The sequence below is a fragment of the Ostrea edulis genome, chromosome 4, assembly GCF_947568905.1.
Source record: "Ostrea edulis chromosome 4, xbOstEdul1.1, whole genome shotgun sequence".
NCBI lineage: Eukaryota > Metazoa > Mollusca > Bivalvia > Ostreida > Ostreidae > Ostrea > Ostrea edulis.
The window spans coordinates 17817636-17837635 of record NC_079167.1 but is presented as its reverse complement, the minus strand read 5'-3'; the positions used below and the strand labels follow the sequence as shown (position 1 = coordinate 17837635).

The window sequence follows — 20000 nt, the reverse complement described above, 5'->3', positions numbered from 1 at the left end:
TTGTACAATGGAATGGTAGTAAATACATTTGCATCTCATATTCCCTGGAAGCTCAAAAGACCGACATTCTCGGGGTGCCATTCGGTGTCATTTGAAGCTAGGTACCTTATGTTGTTATTAGTATACAGAGGTCATAAGTTATTTACAGAAACGAGTGCCTGTGGATATAACCCTCAGAAAACCACTATCACAAAAAAACAGGATCTGGATTAAAAACAGCATAAGATTATTTCATGCAGTTAACCTTGATAACTTTTTAGAACAAGCATGCATAAATGGTCCATTGTGGTTTTTCATTAGAAAGGCTGTGGTAGGACTTTCATAAACATGATGAATGCTCCATGGTTATCATAATTATTTTGTAAATGTGGCCATTAGAATGAAAGAAAATTTTAAAATTATGCATTCCTGTACTGCAGTTCTGTACACATAAAATTTCCCTGAGTGAGTCATCAGGAAAGTGGCCTAGTGCTTACAAATTTAAATATCAATACTGACGTACTAGCATACTGCATGACCTTAAACCCAAGTACTGTATACCAAATCTCCATGTATCTCAGCTTTGTTAGACAATATATACATCAGAGCAAATTTGTGTCATACTTGAGATTAGGGTGTTTTCAAACTGTGTTTCTTTTCATTGTGGGTCTTATGATCTGAAAAGTGAAGAATACTGTTACAGTCTATGCGAAAGTTTTTTTAGACCACACAGGACATTCGGTCCTGTGTAATCAATGAACACACCGGACCGAACCAAATTTTGTCAGACCGAAAAACCTAATGTAAAAAAGTGAAACACGTGAAAATGCAAAACCAAGGGAATCTTATTTATTATACTAGTAATACTATACCAGGGATCCCATCCGTATAATACTTTAGACAGTCCATGCGGTTTTAATCACATTCATTTACGTATTTGGATTTGTGTGCTATTTTTTACTTATAACAAACATCAAAATAGTAAAGCTCAAAACTGGACACTGAGACATTGGACATTCCGGTCCGGTGTAAAAAATGATGTCTTTCGCATAGACTGCTGTTATCCATTTGTCAGGCTTGCAAAACTGTCAAATCTGCTACCTTAGAATGCAAACATGATGTATGATAGTTGAATGCTAACAACAAAAACAAAACAAAAAACAAACAAAAAGACAGAAAGAAAATCAAAGAAGCTTGATTATTTGTGTTTGAATGTTTAATTACACTTCTTTGTGAATAAATGCTAAAAGGAAAGTCAGATTAGTCACGTAGCAAATCTCGGCTTTTAAATTGGCGAAGGATAGGTGTCCAGTCGGGCGGGCGGCGTCCACAATTAGCTTGTCCGGTCTCTGACTTTCATACTTTTTGGTGCATCTTTGTGAGACTTACATAACATGATCACATCCAAATGAGGAAGGTTCCTATTTATTTTGAGGTCCAAAGGTCAAGGTCACTTTGTCACTAAATGCCATAGATTTGAGCTTGTCCAGTCTCTAACTTTCATACTACTAGGAGCATCTTTGTGAAACTTGCATATCATGATTACATCCAAAAGAGGAAGGTTCCTATTTATTTTAAGGACAAAGGTCAAGGTCTCTACTGACTATCACTCATGCCTTGACCATATTTACACAAATGTTCAGAACTTTGAAACAGGTGTCATCGAAACCTACTGGTCTGACCATAAAGTTATATAGATGAAGATATAATGTAAATAAATTATAACATTAACTTGTATTTCATTTTATGCATAAACACATCCACAATTCAATATACAAATCCTTTGTAAACTATACAATTAATACAATCATATATATTGTCCACAGAGGTTTGTTATAACTCATTATTTTACTTCAAAGTAAGTATTTTCCCTTCTCTTAAATGTTTTGTGTAACTTATTATTCATTTTTACTAAAACAGTGTTCGCCTTCACATTCACAAATTAGGGTCATTCCAATGAACACATTCCAAACTGCAACTCGGCCATACGCATCGTTTTAGTGATTATTTTGGATAAGAATTTAAGAAAGAAACTGCCCCTTCCCTCCTTAGTTTTGAAAAGAGGGCCAGAGAACCAAGTAATGGATTTTTTTATGGCCTTAACAAACTATTTTTGTAAATACATTTTGTGTTTTCTCTTTCTATGCAGACCAAAGTACATGTATAATGGATATGTTTAGTTACATCAACTTACATGTAAGGTAATACATTAGTTATAATATTGATAATTATGTCACAGATACCAGTTCTACAGATCCCTGGAACCTTAGTAATGTGGAAGAAAGTCTATCTACTGAGCAGGAGCAGCAGCAGAAACACAGGAAAACACCACAGGATTTCTTAGGAGAGAATGCTAACTTAGTGAACCTAGATCAACTTGTAACAAAAGATGAGTCAGCAGGTATTCAAAAAGATTTGATTGAAAGTTATGAAAAGGATGAAAATTCATGGTAGTAGTGGAATTTCCATGCCTGTTATTGACTTGTTTTGATTGCCCTTACCTGACTGACAAATAAATCTCCGCCCAACTGAAATATCCTCCAACTGTAAAATTTTTCTTTTTTCATGCCTTTTTATCACTATTTTGTGTGTGTGTGTGATCACAAAATGATCTGCAAGCATCCTTATATTGTGTAGATTTAAAAAAAAAAAATTCAAGTTGGGACCCCTGGAGCCAGGATGGGGCCACAATAGGGGTTTAAAGTTTTACATAGGGAAATTTTTTAAGAATTTTTTCATTAACATTGAGAATACTAATTGTGAAAATTATATACAGGCATCCTCATGTAGTGTAGATATAAGGTTGTTAACACCAAAACCGCTTCGGAGTGTTTGGAGTTTTTAATAGGACTAAATACTTAAAATTGTTAAAGATCTTCACAGAGACCACGAGATAATTCTTTGTCAAAGTAATATGCAAGCTGAATGCATCATATCCTCCTTTATTAGCTGACCTGTTTTTATATTCTTACATTGATTTCATTCAAAAGCTTCTACATGAGAAGAAAAACCTCTCTTAATGTGGCCTTCAATTTGACATTGATATATATCGACGATGTTTTATCCATTAACAATAATCATTTTCATTCATATGTCAATTCAGTATATCCCAGTGAACTTGAAATAAAAGACACCAGAGTCTTCCACATCTGCTTTGTACTTGGATATGTAATTGAACGTAGATGATAGCGGATTTATTGAACATAGATGTTAATAGCAAACTAACAACTCAACTTTATGACAAACAGGATGATTTCAGCTTTTCCATCATCAACTTCCCATGTTTATATAACAATATTCCATTATCACCTGTATATGGTGTTTATATCTCTCAAACCATTTGATACGCAAGAGCTTGTTCTGTCTATAATCAGTTTTTAAATCAAGGCAGGCTACTGATACACAAGTTGATGTTACAGGGGTTTCAACTGTCTTGTTTAAAGTCAGCATTTCACGAAGTCTATGTTTGCTATAACGATTAAGTTTGCCAATACGCCGGTTTCGAGATACGTTCGAGTGATTTCCCTTTGAAGAACTCTCGTACATAGAAAGGCGCGAAACAACTTGTTTACATGCGGGAGTGGGACGAATATTCATCACTGCTTAAGTGAATGTACTCAGTAAGTCTCTCATACGCTGTTTCATCGCCCGAATTCAACTGATACATAAACTAAGTAAGTGATAAGTATTCAGGGAGTAATTAAATACATGGAATTCTTATTATATCACGTAATTTTGTTGGTCGTAGGTATCATATCCAAGATATTACTTTCAAATATGACATTGTTTTTATGTTTCTGCTTTTGTAAAACATTTCTTTCAATAGTATTTTGTATTTCCAACATTTAAATATTTAAAGAGAAGCCGCTTTTAATACATTTTATCGTCTTCCTCACTGACGGTAGGTTCACTCTGTCCCACTTAGTCCCTCAAAGTTCTACTAAATGTACCTCCTACACAGGACTCGAGGAGAGCTCTTATCTCGAAACTAACGTATTATACAACCTGTCATTGGGTCAAATGCTGTCTGTCAGTCATACCATTATGCCAGTTTAAAGATAAGAGCTCTTCTGTATAGGAGGTGCATTTAGTGGGAAAGAGGAAGGCAATAAAATGTATTAAAAGCAGCTTCTCTTTAAATATGAAAATGTAGTAAATACCATATACTATTGAAAGAAATATTTTACTAAAGTGAAAACATAAAATCAATGTCATATTTGCAAGTAATGTGTTGGATGTGATATGTACAAGAAACGGAATAACATGATATAATAAGAATTCTGTGTATTTAATTACTTCCTGAATACTTAAGTTTGTTTATCAGTCAAAATTGAGTGATGAAACTGTGTATGAGAAACTTACTGAGCAGATTCACTTATGCAGTGGTGAATTTTTGTCCCACTATGCATGTAAAATTGTTTCGTACCTTTCTATGTATGATAGTTCTCCAAAAGAGAAGAACTCGGACGTATTTTGAAACCAGCACATTGTTAGGCCGTTCTAAACACACTGAATTTGACTGTGGATTACTCTGTTTACCTGATTGAGATATAGGGCTTATGGTAGGTGTGACTGGTTGACAAGTTTGCTTTCTACTCCTAGGCACCTGATCCCACCTCTGGTATATCCAAGCATCCGTGTTTGCCCAACTCTTGATTTTGTATTCCTTATAGATGTTGTGGGTTTGGAAGAAATTCTATATTTTTAAAAAAATTGAGATATCCGAGAATTTGAGATGTCAAGGGTAAATACTTAAAGAATAAGTTGTTGGGAACTTCCAAATCACTTTGACATATCCATGGTATTTGAAATATCTGTGTTTGAGATTCTGAAGTTCAACTGTATTCAATCATCAACATTTCATTGTTTACAGAAAACAAAAGAGGATAAATGGGATTTCTTATTCAGTACAATTATATTTTTGGGGGGAAAATACATAATGTAATGATGTAGTAATATGCATTTCGGTAACATTCCTTTTCAAGGTGTGAATGATTGACCATTTCTCGACCTTTATATTTTCTAGACTAAATTAAAAACTTTTTAAGGAAGATTGAAAACATTCTGAGTCTTTGATAATCAAAATGCCTTTTCTAAAAGTAATCCTTGACCTTGTACTTTGACCTACTTTTCATATAATTGAACCTTGGCTATTTCTTTTGAACCAAGAGGAAAGTGTAAGTAGAGTCGTGCTTCCTGGCGAGTTACGTTTCTTCTGACATCTGTTATTGTGTATAGGTAAGTTTTTACACCGATCAAGATTCCTGACAGGGTCAAGGTTTGGAATGTCAGGGGGAAACTAATCGAGTAGTGTTAAGGATGACCCCATTTTTTTTTTCAAGGTAAAGATTCAAATGGTAAAGAAATCATTTTTGGATGATGTCTCATGTACTCTTTAAGATTCAGCAATGAAATTGCACATGAAGACAAATAAAAATCTCAAAGGTCAAGGTCACCAGCCCACATAAGATAACAAATTATCCCAGATATCTCCAATTTTGTGACTTAGCAATGGGACATTTGCAAGAAGAGTTAACTTAAGAATTTTCCCTTTTTAGCTCATCTGAGCTGAAAGCTCAAGTGAGCTTTACTGATCGCCTGTTGTCCGTCATCTGTCCGTCTGTCTGTAAACTTTTTACATTTTCAACTTCTTCTCCAGAATCACTGGGCCAATTATAACCAAACTTGGCCAAAAAGCATCCTTGGGTGAAGGGCTTTCAAGTTTCTTCAAATGAAGGGCCATACCCCCTTCAATCACAAACATGCAAAAATAGGGTGGGGTCATTTAAAAATCTTCTCAAGAACCACTGGACCAGAAGAGCTGAAATCTACATGAAAGCTTCCTTGCATAGTGCAGATTCAAGTTTGTTAAAATCATGGCCCTCGGGGGTAAGATGGGGCCACAATAGGGGATCAAAGTTTTACATAATTAATAAATGGAAAAAAAATCTTTAAAAATTTTCTCCTTAAGAACTATTGAGCCAATGAAGTTTACATTTGCACAAAAGCTTCCTGACATAGTGCAGATTCACATTTGTAAAAATCATGGTCCCTGTGGATTCTTGTGGGGCCACAGTAGGGGATGAAAATTTTACATGCAAATATATTGGAAAAATCATTAAAAATCTTCTTCTGAAAAATCCCCGGGCCAGAAAAGTTTACATTCACATGAAAGCTTCCTGACATAGTGCAGATTCAATTTTGATAAAATCATGGCCCCCGGAAGTAGGTTGGGGCCACAATAGGGATCAAAGTTTTACATGCAAATATGTAGGAAAAATCTTTAAATATGAGCCAAGGTGACTCAAGTGAGCGATGTGGCCCATGGGCCTCTTGTTTCATAAAGCACAACCTAATTGAATTTTACCTGGAGCAGAGGACGTTAATTCCATGAATTTGTCACAGGGTACTCATGTTGCTTTTTTTAACACAGATACTGAAGAAAGATATTGTCTCTTTTAAATTTATATTACTTTTTTCTTTATATAAATTTTACAGGAAAAAATCCATTTGCCAGTGGAGGAACAAATCCATTTGAACTTCAACAACAACAAAACCCCCAAAGAATGACATTAAATCAGCTGCAATCTTCAGCCTACAACACGGGGTTCACTCAGCCAAGTTCTAGTGGACTGTTACCTCAACCTTTGGTCCCTATGACCGGCATGTCACAGCCACAGCAACAGGGATACAACCCATTTTTATGAGAGCAGAAGAGTACTGAATATAGGACCAGTTTATACTCTGTCTGTCGATGTCTTGTCAGTAGACTAATACCAGTTTTATCAACACTCAACATGTTGAATGTTTGCAATTATGTGAAAGAAAAGGGATTTTACTTATTTTTAAGTGATCACAGATTTTAGTAAGTTTTCAGCTCATGAATTTTTTGGGGTTTTTTCTCGTCATGTCTTATTTAGTTTTTTTTTGGTTTTTTTTTATTTGGGGGAGTTAAGCTGTGGACTATGTGATTTGTATTGAAATCATTTTTGATATTAAAAAAAGATACGAAGACAAATTTTTTTTTTACACAAACATATATAGTGTGCATATATGTATTTCTTTATAGAACATTTAGAGAATCAAACTATTCATTTTGCTAGCCTTCATTTTAATTGCACAAAGTTGTCATTTAATCATTCATATCACATCCTTGCATCAGAACAGTGGTGTAGGTTCAATCTCTTGAAAATTTATAGCAAAGGAATTATCGTGTTGAACGTTGTAATGGATTTAGAGACTCTGTATTAAATGCATTAATCAAGAGATTTGCTGGTTGTGTATAGTGACCAGCAAAAAATCAATTTTTCATTTGAAAGTGAAATATTTAAAATGTTATCTGTAATGCATTGCATTGTATTTTGTTTTGTATTTACAGATACTTTAAAAATGTATTTGTTTCTCAGTGTGCATGTAGAACCGGTAATTATGTGATACGGAAACAAAAATCAGGTGTCATATTTTTTTAAATGATATTTTCAACAATTTTACTAAAGTAGCATTTATGGACAATTATCACATAATATTGATCCTATACAGAAAGATGCATGTACCTTTGTACATTTTTCTATTATCAAGTGACGACAACATTTTTAGTGTACAGAATTTCATTATAGATACTGGGTTCCTAATTAGGTAAATGATTATAATCATTATGTGTGTACATGTTCATCCGTGTTGTAATCATCTTTATCTGTATTTATTTTTTAAGAAATTTTTTTTTTACCTTGACAAGAGTAAACTTGTTAAATCGACATAACACCTGGATAAAGATCTGAATTTTGGTGCCCTATTATTGCTCAGATTCGAGGTATCTAGTCTCCTTGAGGTAATATTGAAATGATGCCATGCAATAAGTTTCATGTTGTATGAAGGTGTGACATTTAATTTCTGGGGCTTTGTTGCAAAAGTTGATAATTGTTTGAAGTAGTACTAAGTCGAGATCTGTTCATTGTACTGTAGTATTGTGATTATTGTTATATTTTTGTAGAAAAAGTGAAAAATACCAAAAATAATGACAATTTTTTAATACAACTATTCAAAGTAATTGCTTCTTTTAAACAGCTGTCAGATGAAATTTTACCAAAAGTGACAGTTGATTTGATTTCAAAAGGGCATCCGCAATGTCTGAAAAGGTAGAAGTTAACAATTAACATTATTGAACGGTTTATACTGCATACTGTATGTGTCATTCCTGTTTTGAGCTCTTGTTAAAAGAAGCATATGTATTGTTTACAAAAATTATGTTTGCCTAGTACCTTCTGTGATAAAATATTCATGTACAGACAAATATTAATAAAAGAAACTGCTTAGAAAATGAATGGAAGTTTCTTTATATATTTTGAAACCACTAGAGTTATTTGACTGAGCTATTGCGGGTGAGTTGTGTGGTGTCCACTATGCATCATTAAAAACTTTTTTTTTACTTTTTCACCACCCTAGATGTGGAACACCTTCTGCAGAAGGGAAATAAAAATTGGGAATTTCATGGTCTCTGTCTTTGGGGCCCAAGGGGTGGGGGTTAAACCTCTAAAAATCATACAGTCCTCCAGGGCATAAAAACTAGTTGTTTAGTTAGTTTGAAAATGAAAACCTCTACCCAGATTATAAAATTCATGGCCTCTGGATTAGAGATTCAGAACCAAGGGTGGGGCTATATACTGTAGAATCATTTAAATTTGGGGGGGGGGGGGGGCAATTTTCGTCAATTGCTGAATTTTTACGGGTTCGTGGGGACATAATTTCGTGGATTTATATATTGTTAAGATTCTTGTAAACTAGTTGTCTTTATTTGTTGAGGATGTAAATTCGTGGGTGAGGGGTACCCACCAATTCCATGAAAATTGAGCCACCATGAATTCTAATGATTCCACAGTACATCATATAATGAAATTATGTTAATTGTTTAATTATTATATTTTTAGGTCACCTGAGTAAAGTCAGGTGCATGACCTATTGTAATTGGTTTTCATCTGTCGTGCGTTAACAATTGAACATTTTTAACTTCTTAATAACTACCATTCCAATTCTTTTCAAATTTGGTATGAAGCATCATTGGGACAAGGGGAACATAAATTGTAAATTTCAGGACTCCAGCACCCCTGGGGCCCTAGGGATGGGGCAAAAACTGCCTAAAATAGACCAATTTTCAAAAATCTTTTCAAGAACCACGCACATGTAAGAAAAACTAAATGCATAGTGATGTAGAGCAGGAAGGCCTCTACCAAAATTGTAAATTTCATAATCCCCGGGGTGGGGGTTCTGACCCCAGGGCGGGGCCAAACTTGTTATATATATATAGTGTTTATGTGTAAAACACTTAAATAACATTTTCTTTTGTGCTTTTGATACTAAATTGAAACTAAATGGATAGAGCAGGTAGTCTTTTACTAAAATTGCTTTGATTTTCCTTTGACCCCAGGGTGAGGCCAAACTTAGTATATAGTATTTATGTGTAAGTTTGCTGATACTGTATAAAGTCTAAATGCATACTTAGGAATAGCAGAAAAGGATGTACAAACAATGGTGAAGTTCACAACCCAGGGTATGACTTTAGGATGAGTCCAAATTAGTCATATATCTTTTGATGTTTTAATGTTAATGCACCTATTATTTAAAGCCTTTCATCATGCACTTTTGAGGGCAGTGAAGTTATAAGAACACATCTTGTTTTATACTGTTGCTGAACATTAGAATTTAGCTTAGATATTCAGAACAGGAATTTTTTTTTCTAGATTTCATAGCCCATGGAAGTAGTGATACTTTTTCACTAGTATTCAGGTGACCGCGATATTAAGGCCTTTGGATCTCTTGTTAATTCGTATATGAAATAAGTTGGATCATGATTAAAAAAAATTCCAGATTCTCATACTAATTTTTCTTGTCATTGATATGCAGAACAGGATTTATTAAATATAGATTTCGTAGGCCTTTAGGGTTGGTGATTTTGGAAATTAAAGTGAAATGATAACTCAATCTCTAGTTTTCTTTTTGTTTTGGCGGTTGAGGTGGTAAGTTTTAAAATAATGTTCTTAGAATGAAGAATAAATGACCTGAACAGAAACTTGGTTATACTAAAGATAGTGAGACCAAAGGACAACAAAAATCTAGGAGAATTAATTGCTCCAAGAAGGTGATTTGTTGTACAGACATATACACTGCATGCCCACCATAAATAAGTATACACTTACCAAAATAAGTTTCTTGTGCATGAAAAAAGATGAGTTACATCATAGGTTTAGATTTTTCGATGCAAAATACTTATATAACTCTTACTTATATATATAGATGACTTTAGGCTTTTAACTTTTTATATCCTTATTTTTTTCTTTTTTTTGGTAAAATACTTGATTTTCTGAATTCTCTAAAAAAAAAAAGAAGATATTATGCAAAACCTAATTTGAAATTGTTTCAAATTAATTATTGTATATTTGATGTGTACTCTTATAAGTCATTTGATTTTTCACCTTAAATAAATCGATATCACAATTTAACAGACTATATAGGTATGCTGAAAATATTGAATGTTCATTAATTGTTTCACATATATTGAAGTTGTACCCTTAACTGATTATTTTACTAACGTTATAATTTGAAAGTTATACAAAGTGAATTCAGCTCTAATTTTCACTATATTGAATGTATTTTATGCCAAAATGTTAAGAGAAGCATGCAATTATAATAATTTTTTCCACTCTCTGAGCAATAAATGACAAAATCTTTTGGTTTATTGAATTACTTTTATTGGAAGAACTTACATTTTTTCCAAAAACCCTTAAAATTTGCGTCATTTTATTGAGTTCCCTCAATAAAAAATGACAGAAAATAGTTAAAATTACTACATAGGAGACATGTTTGAAGCTTTAATTATGATATCTGTAAAATCCAGGGGCTGGGCCCCCACTTTGGGCCTCAAGGCGGCCCCCAGCCTCATAAAGTTGCGCCCCCCCCCCCCCCCTTTAACCGCAATTCCTGGATCTGCCCCTGTAGTGTACATGTAGTTTCATGTATTCATTCAGATGATTTGTCCTAGAATCACTTCTACCTTTGATCAAAATCAATTAATACATGTATCAATATCAAACGTTTACACAGGTGATATGATTGATGGTTTTGAAGACAATATAGTCCTTTCCATTTTCTTGCTTCTATCTTAAAGCAATACATTAGCTGTAACTGACGGCAAATAAATTGAAAAATAAACTATTTAAGAAATATTTAATATATTTGTGATTGAATATATAGAATCAGAGTGAATCTGAAGCAACAAACCCGTCAAATCAGCAGAAAATGTCGATTTATGAATCATTGTCATGCTGTCAGTAATTCCTGCTCGTAATCTCTGATGTGCATTGACCTCTGAGGTCACCAGTTCGGAAATAAGCGAAAGAGAAGCTAGCTAGCTGAGCACATCATATTTGTAGACAATTTTTAACATGCCAATGTTAAATATAGCAAATTTACTACCAAAATTTCATTTTAATGCACATTTGCATAATTATTACGTTTTTGTACTTATAGTACTTCTTAATTGTCATTCATGAAACAATGTAATATTTTAAAACAAACAAAACGTACTTGTCACTCACATCTGTTTCTGTCTTTGTATATTGACCTTAATTGGTCTTGGCAATCTGATTATGATTGGTAATCATTGTTCCCATGTCTGTGTATATGGTGTCGGTGGCCTAGTGGTTAGGCCGTCAGACTCTCGACCGAAAGGTTGTGGGTTCGAGTCCTGGCCGTGACAGGGCCGGCGTTGTGTCCTTGGGAAAGGCACTTTACATGAATTTCCTCACTCCACCCAAGTGTAAAAGGGGTACCTGGCTATAGACAGTGAAAGATATTGTTAGAATGTTAGTGCTCTATAGTGCTTGTAATGGCAGCTTGCACTGTATGCTTCCTAGGAGGCTGAGAAAGTTCTAGATTGATATAAGGTCTGCTGGGGTAATAATGCATATTGTAAAGTGCTTTCAGCACCACACGCTGGAAAAGGCGCTATATAAAACCAATTATTATTATTATATGATGCAATGGCGGTTTATACATTCAAATGCTCAATGACATTGTATGTATGCTCATAAACAATATTCCCTTGTTTATATTTTGCCGATTTTCCCCCCAGATCTTGGAGATTATATCAGTTATACCGATAGGTATGACTTTGGTCTCAGCAACCTGATTATGTTCGGCAATCATCATTCCCAAGTCCGTGTATATGACGCAATGGCAGTAATTCATGCAAAACGCTCATTGTAGGTAGGTATGCTCACAAACAATATTCCCTTGTTTATTTAGCTGAATTTTTTTCAGACCTTGGGGATTATATTAGTTGTATCGATAGGTATTATTCGGTTCATGATTGGATAGTTGAAAAAATACTGTCAGTTACAGCTTGTATTGCCCCCCCCCCCCCCCCCCCCTCTGGATCCGCCCTTGAACATATAGGTTTTGTAAGTGTAAATTACAGTAAAATGCAAAGGGCAACAAGAGATGGTAGAACTATTGGACATGAATTATCCTCTTCTATACAATGCATGATATGATATACAATATCACATCTACAGTACACAGTACAACAGCACTCATTCTGTAAACAAGTAGATCTAATTTCTACATTGGTAATTGGTATCCTGTGGCACCAAGCAGTTATTCTACAAAGTATAAATCTACGAAGAGTGCTTAAGACATAACTGATACTTTATATTATATAACATCAGTATCTTATTTTAATCGTTCCTCATCTCGTTTTAGTACTTTGATTATTATAGCGAATCGAGACTGGAGGGTGTGTGCAGAAGTGGGTCTTATTCGAGGCCGAGGGAAATACAATACTCTGGAACTGCATGGCTTAATTGACAGGCCTACATAAAGTACGTATTATATCATATTGATACTGATATGTTGCAGAGGGTTAAAACTGGAAGTGAGGTTAAATTTAATAGGCCTAACGGTCTAATAATAACTCGAGAGGTAAAATTCGGTTCCTATAGATCTGTTGACGTAATCTGACTCGAGTCTCACCAAGAAGGTTCAGTGTGTCTCAGCCGCCTAAGTATCATGTGGCGATTAGAACATTGAACTTTACCCCCTGTGTGTTTATAAATACTAGTAGTCTAGCTCGGCCATACCAGACGTAAACAGTGCATGAACTTGATGAAGGTAAGTGATAGGCCTAGTGTGGAATTTATTGCATATATTGTACAGAATATTCAAAATTTCGCCTGAATCAAAATAACAAGCACCAACCGATATTTGGTCAAAAGGTGGCTTTAATTTCCACTAAGGCCTATTAGGCTACGTACAATATATAGGCTAATATCTTTCCTGTTGGCAGTTTAGAGCTATTTTTGGTGTTTTTAAAACTACTATTCTGTAACGTACCATGCTAGCCTTTGGAAGCATTGCTGTTTGGTTTTTATTGGTTCATTTTACATTTAAATTTTTATTGTTATGTATATCAAATTAGTTGGCCGAAAAATTGTAAAGGCGACATATAACCGCAGCTATAGATCTGGTTGTTTATGGAATGCCTCTACCTTCTGTAGGTCACTAAATGTATGAGCTTTGGAAAATCTTGCTTTTAATGTCCATTAATTAATATCAGAGCATTTAGTCTGCCCAGGTACATATAGATATTTCCAAACTTTCTACAGGGTTGTTATTGATAGCGATTGGCTCTATGAGTTTTGTGTTGATGGTCATGACTTATTGGTCTTTGTGACATTAAATAATATGTTAAATTAAGGTCCATTTTCTTTGCATATTTGGTTAAGTAGATCTATGTAACTCATTCTAAGTGAGATTTCTGCAGGTTTGTCTGCAAACTCTACATTTTCAAGTTATAGCTATAGATCATCAAGTTCGCTATATCAAGGTTTAATTGCTTACTGGATGCTAGTTTTTCTTGCTGTCATGTCTTTCTCTGTATCCCGAGTCTAGGACTGTTAGAAATAACATTGGTGACATTAAAGCATCCTTGCCTTACTCCAGATCTCGCACTGAAGGGCTTCATCCCAGCCTTTAGTTCAGGGTTTATATAGAATATTTTGATTACATTGAAAACAGCTTAATATCCTAATTAAACTTTTAAATTACTAGATCATGGTATGATATATTAATTGCCGCACAGTCTAAGATTGGTGTTACTGTTCCTTGAATGGACAACTACAATTTTTTTGATCACCCAAATCTGCAGACCATATATCAATATTGAAATTGACATGTTCACCTAGATTTCCTTCTAGTTGGTGCAGATGTATATTTCATCACACTAAGAAATTTTTAAAAATCTTGGAATAGCAAGAATAAGCATCTGAGTGCAGTACTTAATATAAAACTAAATTCAAATGGATAGTATAATAGTATGTAAAATTTTAAACATTTCAAAGATGGACACTATCATTGATTCAAAATCTTCCAATTCTTAAAGATGGTAAAATTCCAGGAAAATCATATATTCTTACTTATAACTGATGACTGTTGGAATGCTTTGCAATTTTGTTCTTGAGAAATATTCATTGGCCGCATGTACATGGTACCGTATCTGGAAAGGTTTGCAAGGTTGAGTACGTTAGCTCAGTATTTTGGTATCTGTAGGCAGCAGGGACTGGAGATCTATACTAAATGCACATCATATTATTATAGTAAGATGATGAAATTCATGTACTCTTTAAATGCTCCTCAATGATTGAATGAATATTAAACGTCCCTCTCGAGAAATTTCACTCATGGAGACCCGTCACCAATGCCGGTGAAGGCTGCAAAATTTTGGCCTATGCTCGGCGCGTAGAGCAGGGAGGGATCTTTATCGTGCCACACCTGCTGTGACACGGGGCCTCAGTTTTTGCGGTCTCATCTGAAGGACCGCCCCATTTAGTCGCCTTCTACGACAAGCAAGGGGTACTGAGGACCTATTCTAACCTGAATCCCCATGGGAATGCTCCTCAATGCTCACAGAGAGAAAATGTATTTGCTCCTAAATGCTCACAGAGAGAAAATGTATGATCCTCAATGCTCACAGAGAGAAAATGTATGTTACAATAATACATCTAAAAGCACAACTATATATAACTGACAAGAACCACAAGGGCCATCCATTTTGTTCAACTGATATGAATTTCATAGCATCTTCTTAAACTGTAGATTCAAACTTGTTCTCGCCATGACACCTGGGTCAAGGGCAGAGCCTGTCAGATACATTGTTGCAAACCACACCTTTTGTCTTCGTTCACACTACTTCATAGTGTTTTGAGGTAGGGTAGGTACTCCCAGACTCAGTAAGCGTGGTTTGCGACGAAGGACTTAATAGGGGTTTGACGGTTTGTGTGGGGTTATATTATAGGGAAAACAGTAAATTAAAATGACTAATTCTCATCTTGACCCAGTAAAGAAAACAAACTTTTGCGACCTGTACAATTCGACTATTTGCTCCAGTATAAGGGGTGGTATCAGAGATACTCATAGAGTTACTGGGTGAAGACAATAATCTACATAGAGATTATGTTGATCTATTCAGATAAGTACACTTGTGTTCCTGTGAAACAAACATCTGTGTTCACAAGTAAAAAAATTTTGTTTTATTTGCAGGTACATCTGTCAAAGTGATATATATCTTTTGTTTGTAAGTTACAAAATCTGTTTTTATCTGTAGTTATATAATTATATTAAGTTTGTCTTAATACTTAGGTGAATCTAAATTATATTCTTTGTAAATTAGGAAATTAACATATATATATATATAAACCACTTAGTGAAAATTATCCAAAGTAAATTGATTAATACATGTATCTGAATGCATGTACAATTTTATGGTTTGATCCTGTTAAAAATGATTGACAACTCACAATTTTGTGTTTGAGTGTCATTTAACACACCATATGCTGTTATTCATATTTGCATATCCTTATTAAGTATGATAATTGATTGGTGTAAAGTCTAATAAAGTCATCTTTCATTCTGTGATGATACCTTGCAAAATCACACAGCAGTCATTCTGTTATCATTTTAGATTTATCACAGGTTTGTGGATCAGAAACTGAGTTTAAGTATAGTTGAATGAAGAGAAGAATGTCGTCTTTCCTGAGTGACTGTAGTGCTGTCAGTATCGGAGCTGGTGTAGTCACCGCAGTAACGGCTGCTGCTGCCACCTACTATGTAGCCACTCAACCAGAACCAAATGTCATCCCACCAATTGACCTCAGTGACCAGTCAATTGTGTTAGAGGTTTGTATGATAGTCATGTAGGCTCTCTGACCTATAGTTTATTCATTTGTAAAGTTTTAATTCAAAAGAATTAAAAGATAATCCATTAATTGTCATATTTCTAGAAATCAGGAGATATTATATGTATTATTTGTGCTTTGAGAAAGAAGCTAGACTCTTTTAATGTTCTTTAGATTAATTTAGTAAATATTTTTCCATGAGTAAAATTGGAAAACATGTGCACTGTATGTAATGTAAGTTCAGCAATCTTTAAGCCATAAATAATTTAGTGGGTCATTTTCTCTATTTCTGAAATGATCTGTTTTAGGACGGAGTACGGATATCTAGGTTCTGTGAGAATGGCAAATTAATGAAATACATGTATGAAGATGTAAAGACAGCATATGATGCATTTCAGAGAGGATTAAAGATTTCAGGTAACATAGAGAGGTGTTGTAATAAAACATTTATTAAACTTCATTATTAATTTACTAGATGGTTTCAAATAATAAAAAGTAGGCAGTATTTCAAATTACCCCCTCCCCCCCATCCTGTACAAATGTATATGGGAAAGGTAAATGAAGAATGAAAACTTTGTTCCAAGACTTAGTACAAATAATACCCCACATTATCAGACAGATTGTTATGATTTTATTTAACAGTTCATGTATTTCAAATTTTGAACTGAAAAAAAAAAAATTAAACTAGACAAAACCTTGATAAAATGAGCTGTTCAAAAAACTGATACATTTGATGAATATTTATCAGTACATAAGGGGCTGTAATCTCCAGTCAGATTTGTAGTGCGTAGAAGAGGCTCTTAAAGGAGGGGGGAGTGGGTCAGATTAGCTGCCCAGAAAATGGTGATAATGCTGTTCATATAGCCGAGTAGTTTTAAAGGAACCTAAGAATTATACCTTGTCTGTGTGTTTCTAACATAAGGCTGCCTAAAGTTAATTCTACGTTTAACATCACCTGCGCACGTAGGTTTCTGCAAAATTGACGTTTTGAAAAAACAAACAAATCCGGATTTGAAGTAGTCGTTCAGGTTAGGTTTTTCATTTAGCAACTTAATTTTACATCCCGCATATGAGGGAAACAGTTTCGCACTGAAAAATTGGATCAGAGGTCCCTACATGAAGAAAATGGAAGTATATGCCACTATGAAAGTAAAGAAAACGTACAAAGATGGTTTGAACTGAACTAATCTCAGCGAGATGTGTCTAGGTCATAACTTCTTTGTTCTTTGACATAGGGATACCATATTTGACACATGAGTGTATCACCATGAGACGATGTGTAAGGTACCTTCATGACCTCTATATGACCTTGAACTTTGATCTCAAGGTCAAAATTATAGGTTTTTACCATGGATTTGTGTTCGGACTATATCTTCCATTTTCTTCTACAAAGGCATACCATATTTTTACACTCAGGAAAGAGGTAATTTATACCTATTAACAACACCCTTTGGGAGATTGGGGTAAGCAGGGGGTATTCTTAGTGAGCATTGCTTGTATAAAATTGAAATATAACTTTCAATTTGGGTATTGCTGTCATTCTTGTCATAGATGGTTACTCATATATCATAATGTTGTAATGGATAAAATTTTCCAAGCTTTTGCTGGGGCAAATATAAAGTTTTTAGTGTTTTTCATACACAAGAATTTCTACCAAATTTAAGCACTTTCTCCTCTCAAAAGTCATCAAAAATTGTGTCAGAATTTTCCAAGAAGATTCAATGATGAAAGTTATATTTCAATTTTATATAACAGATGTAATGAATATTTGAAGTATCACCTATTATTACATCAATAGTGTCTTGATGAGAAAGAATATTAGCTTAAGTAACATGATGTTTTAATCATTTAATCCAGCATTTTAGAACCCTGTATGATGCATAATGTAGATTTCATGATGTGTGTGCCTTGTCACATAATTCAAAGTGTCATGTGAAAAGGTTGTAAAGAAAGCAATATTTACAATAAAAATCAATATTTATATCATTTTTTTATTCTTGGAAAATTCAACATTGAAAAATTCCCAATATCCAAAAATGTTGATGATTTTTCCACTTCAAAAGAGCCTAGGCAGCTTTTAAAAAACAGAATGAAAAACACTGAGAGGGCATCCAATGTTGTCAAGAGTCGTAATAAAGAATGGGAGTGGATCAAAGGATCTAATATTGATTACATTGAGGATGCTATGATCCAGGTTGTTTTATTTTGAATATGTATCAGTAAATGAGACTATTACCAATTCTTGTTTTTAGGGGATCAGCCATGCTTGGGGACAAGAACAGGACCAAACTTGGAGTATGAATGGATGACTTATAAAGAGGTACATGTATATACAGATAATAAAGGTCGTCAGAGATGACGAGTTACAAATTAATCAGTCCCCAGTAGTGTTTGTAAATGTTTTAAATGTGAGGCAGAACCTTCAGAAAGTCAGTATTTAGCAGACAGAGGTGGACCTTGGGGCCTGGACATTGATAGATTTTCAGTTTTTACATTTTCCTTGTTTGCTAATAGAATGTGTTTAAATAACTTAATTTTTCTCTATAACATACAAGTACTGCTCCTAGATGATTATACCCTCTTCACCCATTGTAAAACCCAGTCTTTATTCTGTCATGCCATTGGAAAATCCCTTTTTGTCTTAAAGGAAATTTCATCAAAGAAAATAGAGGTCTAGTAAGTATTATTGGTTTGAAGCACATACATTTATTATAATGAATATAAACGTGTCTTATATTTTCACAGGTGTTTGCGAAGTCTCGTGCATTTGGATCTGCATTGTTGACAAGAGGGTTAAAACCCAATGATACATCATTTATTGGAATCTACAGTATTAATAGACCAGAGGTATAGATCTTTTAAAAAACACATTAATTAAAAACTAGGCACAAACTATATTAAATGAATCATTTATTTCATTTTGAATTCTTTAAGGTCAAATTGCAAGGTAGTTATAGGAGATTGCAATCCATGACAGGTATAAAGAAGTGGACACATTAAGGTTACAACCAGACCTTTATGAAAAATATCAAAAGCTGACAGGTTTCGGTATTTGAAAGGAATATGGGCGATGAAATACACCCCCTCATGATTCGATAAATATCATGATATATGATGAACATATGTTGGTTTTTTTGTTATTATGATACATTTTTAAAAAGATAATTATCTAGTTTATTGGCTAATGATGACATTTTTAGCTCACTAGTAAGCTTTTCTGATCAAAATTTGTCCGTTGTCTATCGGCATCGTTGGTGTAAACTTTTCACATTTTCATCTTCTTCTCCAGAACCATTGGGCCAATTTCAACCAAACTTTGCACAAAGCATTCTTGGGTGAAGGGCTTTCAAGTTTGTTTAAATAAAGAGCCATGCTCCCTTCAAAGGGGAGATAATCTTATAAATGCAAAAATAGTGTGGGTTCATTTAAAAATCTTCTCAAGAACCACTGAGCCAGAAAATCTGAAATTTACCTGAAAGCTTCTTGACATAGTGCAGATTCAAGTTTGTTAAAACCGTGACCCCTGGGGTAGGGTGGGGCCACAATAGGGGATCAAATTTTTACATGTGAATAAATAGGGAAAATCATTAAAAGTCTTTTTCTCAAGAACCACTGGGCCATAAGAAAGAAGATTTACCCGAAAGCTTCCTGGTATAAAATAGGCTAAAGTTTGTTCAGATCATGGCCCCTGGTGGTAGGATGGAGCCACAATAGGGGATCAAAGTTTTACATGCTGATATATAGAAATATCATCTTCTCCAGAACTAATGGACAGTTTCAACCCAACTTGGTACAAAT

General features: G+C 34.3%; 2 protein-coding genes across 11 annotated transcripts in view; both read left to right on the top strand.

Moving 5' to 3' along the window:
• The window catches only part of LOC125668301 (epsin-2-like), a 24750-nt gene extending 16450 nt beyond the window's left edge, over positions 1-8300 (top strand). For all 4 annotated transcript variants that reach the window (XM_048902246.2, XM_048902243.2, XM_048902244.2 and 1 more), the window contains 2 exons: positions 2219-2380; positions 6478-8300. In XM_048902246.2, the coding sequence (XP_048758203.1) occupies positions 2219-2380; positions 6478-6686 (371 nt within the window). In that variant the 3' untranslated portion in view covers positions 6687-8300. The remainder of the gene's footprint in view (positions 1-2218; positions 2381-6477) is intronic.
• A 4434-nt stretch (positions 8301-12734) lies between these two features.
• The window catches only part of LOC125668212 (long-chain-fatty-acid--CoA ligase 1-like), a 43196-nt gene continuing 35930 nt past the window's right edge, over positions 12735-20000 (top strand). Inside the window, exons 1-6 of one of the 7 annotated variants that reach the window (XM_048902049.2) lie at positions 12735-12851; positions 15568-15601; positions 15989-16203; positions 16511-16619; positions 18455-18522; positions 18948-19049. In XM_048902049.2, coding sequence (XP_048758006.2) covers positions 16036-16203; positions 16511-16619; positions 18455-18522; positions 18948-19049 — 447 coding nt within the window. In that variant the 5' untranslated portion in view covers positions 12735-12851; positions 15568-15601; positions 15989-16035. Of the gene's footprint in view, positions 12852-12983; positions 13141-15567; positions 15602-15988; positions 16204-16510; positions 16620-17273; positions 17626-18454; positions 18523-18947; positions 19050-20000 lie in introns of those variants that run through there. The other 6 variants (XM_048902052.2, XM_048902048.2, XM_048902051.2 and 3 more) reach the window with 6 other exon arrangements.